Here is a 6,000-nt window from a genome sequence, read left to right on the forward strand (position 1 = left end):
TAGATATGGTATAATTAGTCATAAATGCTTCAATACTTCTTGAAATGTAACTCAAAGGACAGATCTATTGAAGTAGTAGGTGTAGCATTGCCTTTGTACAATGAAAAGTAATACATTATTTTTCTCTGAACTTTTGAGTTTTTATTAAATAAGAGTGTATATTTGATCTGGATGTGAATTTCTTGATTCCATTCAATTATGCTTAATTTTTATCTGATTTGGGTCACATTGTGATACAATTTGGATTTCTTGTTTGGCAAGAGCGTGTTTGGGATAATCTGTTTTGCTAAGGACATAAATTACTCATCGACTTTGTATTTTTTTTTAACATCTTTATTGGAGTGTAATTGCTTTACAATGGTGTGTTAGTTTCTGCTTTATAACAAAGTGAATCAGCTGTATGTATACATATATCCCCATATCTCTTCCCTCTTGGGTCTCCCTCCCTCCCACCCTCCCTATCCCGCCCCTCTAGGTGGTCACAAAGCACCGAGCTGATCTCCCTGTGCTATGTGCCTTCCCACTAGCTATCTACTTTACATTTGGTAGTGTATATATGTCCATGCCTCTCTGTCACTTCGTCCCAGCTTACCCTTCACCCTCCCCGTGTCCTCATCATCTTGTTTTGATGAAGCTCAATGAGTTGAAATTAAATAGAAGTAGTTCATGTTTATGGGGAGATTATATCAGACAGGTTGGGGTAGATCAAACAACCCATACAAAGATACCACAAATTTAGTTCTAACTCATGCTTACCCAGTGTCTTAGTTCAGGCTGCTTCAGCAGCAACAAAAACAGACTGGTTGGCTTAAAACATAGGAATTTATTTTCTCACAGTTCTAGAGGTTAGAAATCCACATTCAGCTGAGTCTTGACTTTGAGATGGAGATCCCTGGGAGATTTTTGCCACTTAATATTATGTGGCGCTGGGAGGTCTCTGGTGGACAATGTCCTGACCCTGGCTCTCACACCTCAGAGGCACAGGCCTGACACCCTGCCAGAGCACTGACCTGTCCACCACACGGCTCAGAATAAAAGGGAAAAAGAAAGAAAGAAAGAAAGAAAAATAAAATAAAATAAAATAAGGTTATTACAATAAAAAATAATTATTAAAAAAATTTAAAAAGTAATTAAAAAAAGAAAGAAAGAAAGAAAAAAGAGAGCCACCAAACCAAAAAACAAGTCCCCCAGTGATAACAAGTGCTAAAAACTATACTAAAAAAAAAAAAGAAAAAAAGAAAAAGGGCAGACAGAACCCTAGGACAAATGGTAAAAGCAAAGCTATACAGACAGTCACACACAGACGCATACACATACACACTCACAAACAGAGAAAAAGAAAAAAAAATATATGTCATTGCTCCCAAAGTCCATCTCCTCAATTTGGGATGATTCGTTGTCTATTCATGTATTCCACAGAGGCAGGTACATCAAATTGATTGTGGAGCTTTAATCCGCTGCTCCTGAGGCTGCTGGGAGAGATTTCCCTTTCTCTTCTTTGTTCTCACAGCTCCTGGGGTTCAGCTTTGGATTTGGCCCTGCCTTTACATGTAGGTTGCCTGAGGGTGTCTGTTCCCTTTTGGGAGGTCTGAGTTCTTCTGCCAGCGTTCAGTAGGTGTTCTGTATGGGTTGTTTCCACATGTAGATGTATTTCTGATATATTTGTGGGGAGGAAGGTGATCTCTAGTCTTACTCTTCTGCCATCTTGAAGCTCCTCCTTGACTTTGGATTTTAAAATGAGCAGTTAGTCAAAAGAAGGATCAGGAGCTGACTTGAGAGCAGACATTAGTGAGCTCTCATTCCAACAACTGTCTATAGAGCTCTTCTTATGATAGGACCTGATATAGAAAAATGATGTTATTTAACTTCCTCATGTCTCAGTGTCTTTGTTAATAAAATGCTGGAACACAACAGTCATATTGTATAATAGTGAAACGTTTCCATTCTGAAATCAGACTCCATTTGTTTGACTTCCTGCCCGAGCACTTAATGGCTATTTATGTGAAAGCCTTCGGAGGTTATGTAACATCTTTGTGGCTCAGTTTTCTCATCTGTAAATGTGCATAGAAATAACCCTGATAGGGTTTTTGTGAGGATTAAATGAGATTACCTGCTTAAAGTTTTTAGAATATTGCCCAGAAATTGTAGACACCTAATAAGTGTTATTATTGTCATTATTATTCCTTTGTCATTGGGTGCATTAAAAATTTAAGTGCTTTAAACCCCAAGCTTTTATTATTACTATTAAAAGTGTTGAAAATAAGAATTTTAGAGAACAGATATTATGCATTTTTCTCTAGGGATGGTGTTTGATTTTTTTTGGTTGTATCTCTTTCTTTATATTTCAGCTTTTAGTCCAAGATGGAATGAAACATTCACATTTATTATTCAGGTGCCAGAATTGGCATTGATACGTTTTGTTGTTGAAAATCAAGGTTTAATAGCGGGAAATGAATTTCTTGGGCAATATACTCTACCAGTTCTATGCATGAACAAAGGTAATATTCCTAAAAGTAAGATGATTGTGCTAATGTTTATATATAATTGGAGTTTACCAAAGACACGCTTTTATATACCAAATAGCTCTTTCCATGACAGTCAGATGTAAAGGAAAATTTATGTATTGACACATATTTTCTCCCAGTGGAATTACAGAAATGTGTTCTGATACAGAAGGTGGGGTTGGGGAGTGGGATTTCTAGGAAGACTAATTAGACAAACTTGGCTTGTATGAGAATTTCTCTACATGGACATAGCTCTGTTGTTTCAGTTAAGAGTAGGCATGACTACCGTGAAGGAATGAAGGATGGGAACTGCACGGAAGGGAGAAGCAGTGAGTCCTTCTTCCCACCTGAGGAGATACTGGGAGCACAAGGCTCTCTTTTCTTGAGTCTTTCCGGGGCTGCCTTGCAGTTACCTTTCAGGGGTGACTTACACTGTGCTCCCAATTCTATCCTTATTTTTACTTTTCTACCACCATCTGAGATATACCTAGGAAACAGTCTTTCTGAAGCAGAAGGGTGGTGGCTAATTTTGGAGACGCTGCACTTTGAGGGAGGAGAAGTGTGAGCTGTGTGGTGTTTAGTAGGAAGTCGGGATAGAAACGTCAAATATTTTACTTTGGGGGAAAATTAATATATGGGATGTAATATAACTACTTAGTCCTAGCTTTTATATGTGCTTACTGTATTATTTCTCAGGAGCACTACTGGGGCCACTGTTGATGAATTTATTTTTATTGTTCTCATCAAATGTGATTCTTTTTGCAGGTTACCGTCGTGTTCCTCTGTTTTCCAAAATGGGTGAGAGTCTTGAGCCTGCTTCCCTGTTTATCTATGTTTGGTATGTCAGATAGCAACTAATGGTGCCGGACACGGTGTTAGCTGTACATCGCAATAAAACAGCCAGAATGGGTGTCCATATCTTTCCCCTTTTTTTCTAACATAAAGCAAAATAATTATTTTGAGATATTGAGCCAGTGCGCTTTTAAATATGCAAAATAGAACAGTGGAAACAAAACAGAAACTTCAGAGGGTCCTGACAGTATGGCATTCTCATCAGCCAATTTCTCCTGCCCCTCTGTTGCTGAGGCTGCTCTTTCAACTTGCTTGTATCATGTTTAATTAGTAGAATTTACAAGATGCTAAAATATGTCTGATTGTATAAGACAGGTTGGCAAGTATTTGGCAGTATAAAAGAAATATGAAATCTAGGAGTGTTTTAATTTCTAGACACCCACTACTGCATATTGTAGTAGGAAGGAATTAGATTCCCAGGTGCTTGGCGCCCTTTTGAATCCTGGCGAGCAATTAGCCCCTGCATTCTCAGACTAGTTCTCAGATGCTGTGCACTGGATTGGGTACCCTGTAATTATACAGACATTCTTATGAGTGCATATGATTTTGATTTGCATTCAAACTGCCTCCAGACTCCGTATCTATAAAAAAGATCTACTATGGGGACTTACATGCTTGGATCTCTGAATGAATTTTCCGTGTTTCTGAATCTGCACTAAATGCACATTGAAGGTTGCCTCTTGGTCAGAGATGAGATTCCTGTGCTGTTTCATATGCTGGGCTTCTCACCATCAGCAGGACTTTGCTTTACTAAATGTCATATGTAGAAGAATATGGTTCATTATTAACTGTTTTTCAAAAAACCAGGCATACTAATACTTGTTCTACCACATTGTTGCATGGTAGTGAGATGAAATCACCAGTACAATTTTTGACAAATTAGGGGGCCCTCATAGGTATTTGTTGAAATTAAATCTGAATTTATAACTAAAATAACAAAAATGCTTCTTTGTTTGAGATGTTTACTAATGCATTATCAGTTGATGGCCGAAAAAATATACAAAAAAATCACATCTACTATGTTTTTCTATTATCATGGTTTAGCCTCAGAACTAAATATTTAAAATAAAAATGCCACTGGGAATTCAAATATCCAACCCATAAGGAGTCAGATGTCCCAGATTACTCAGGGCATAGTCATTCAGATCCTCACTCACGGGCTCTCTGGATTTAAGATTAGGGCACAGTCTCCCCGGGAGGGACACACAGCCAGTTCTCAGAGGCCTGCTTCTATTTTGCCAGATTACAGGAGGATCTTTACTTATTAATTTACTTATATTGCTTTTATTTTATGAAAAAGCTAATTTCAAATCTACATTAAAACTAAGCTGAATACAAACTCTTAGTGAAGGAGGCCTGGTGGTTCTGTTTACAAAAACGTGGCCACTGTCTTTTGCCCTTAAAACTTCAGGAAGGGCCCTTCAGACGGCTTCGTGTTTGCATGTTTCAGTGCCAGAGGGTAGGAATAGACTCTGGTGTCCACTGTCAGATGTTCACCAGCTACCAGAGCATCACGTCTCTTCAGCAGGTCATTCTTTGGTAAGGAAATTACTTCTGCAAAATCCCCATCTCCTGGCTTTGGCTTAGGCCTACGTGTCCAGCATCATCTCCATTGATAGTTACTGTCACGGTGTGTGTGGTACAGTTTGACAAACCTGGATCCATATGTACAGGTGGAGAACATTCAGCAGCATCACCCTTATAGCCAGTTTCTTCCTCAAGCTCCCAAAGAGCAGCTCCTTCTGGGCTTTTGTTGTCATCGATGAGACCCACGGGGAATTCAAGGCAGCAGCCCGCCATTGGTGGTCATCGATGAGACCCACGGGGAATTCAAGGCAGCAGCCCGCCATTGGTGGTTAGAACTGCTTCACCACAACGATACATTGGTAAACGAAGGGTTGTTTGCAGCACTGAGGTAACCACCACCCCATCAGCCGACTGTCTTTACATGGTTGGACGCTTCCCAGTTTCCCAAGTTCTTGTTAGATCAGTAGGATCCCTATAAGTTGTTTTTTTTTTTAAGTGTGACCCATTTCAGAAGGATTTTATTTATAATATCTATGTTCAACCTAATAGCAGGTGGGATGTTCAACCCATTAACCCAAGGATTTAACCTTCTCTAAACCCCTAAAGCCTTTTGAAGATCTGGAATTTCATGAGGTTTAAAGACTTTTATCACATGAATTTTGCAAAAGAGTTCATTAATTCTTGCAGCAGGAAAAACTTATTTCTCATTTATACTAATAAGATTTGAAATAAGGAAGGAAAAAGGTTGTATTTCCTTTTCTCATTTTTCTTCAGGTACCACTCAAAATCAGCTAACTGTGAAGACAAAATCTATCTTTTTTTAAATATTCTTAATTCACTTGTAGAAAAATAATAGTGTTGAGGAGCAGAAGAAAACATAAGAGACAGCTAAAATGAACCCCTGGGCTGTGGTAACAGAAGATCTTTCAACAATGTCAGTTCCTCAGGGAAGCCATCCATGATCTCCTAGATTAGGTTACATTCCTTGGTTTATGTGACAGCTAGGAGGTGACTTTGTGCTCTCAGGGAGGCCTTGGTGTTCCTAAGAGCTGGCCTGACACTCACAGTCAGGCCATGGTGTTCGTCTGCCAAACCTGAACAGTTTCACATCAGCACC

At 39.0% G+C, this 6,000-nt stretch overlaps 1 protein-coding gene and 1 pseudogene across 1 annotated transcript in view; one reads left to right on the forward strand and one right to left on the reverse strand.

Annotated features, from left to right (window-relative positions):
- PLCZ1 (phospholipase C zeta 1) overlaps positions 1 to 3,371 on the forward strand; it is a 41,112-nt gene extending 37,741 nt beyond the window's left edge. Inside the window, exons 12-13 of the mRNA XM_027129483.1 lie at positions 2,349 to 2,498; positions 3,270 to 3,371. Of these exons, the coding sequence (XP_026985284.1) occupies positions 2,349 to 2,498; positions 3,270 to 3,355 (236 nt within the window). The 3' untranslated portion in view covers positions 3,356 to 3,371. The remainder of the gene's footprint in view (positions 1 to 2,348; positions 2,499 to 3,269) is intronic.
- Positions 3,372 to 4,733: 1,362 nt separating this feature from the next.
- LOC113632383 (ADP-sugar pyrophosphatase pseudogene) lies at positions 4,734 to 5,660 on the reverse strand (annotated as a pseudogene).
- Positions 5,661 to 6,000: the final 340 nt, after the last annotated feature.

Source organism: Aethalodelphis obliquidens, unplaced genomic scaffold (assembly GCF_003676395.1).
Source record: "Aethalodelphis obliquidens isolate GAN/ISIS:26980383/991018 unplaced genomic scaffold, ASM367639v1 scaffold36, whole genome shotgun sequence".
NCBI lineage: Eukaryota > Metazoa > Chordata > Mammalia > Artiodactyla > Delphinidae > Aethalodelphis > Aethalodelphis obliquidens.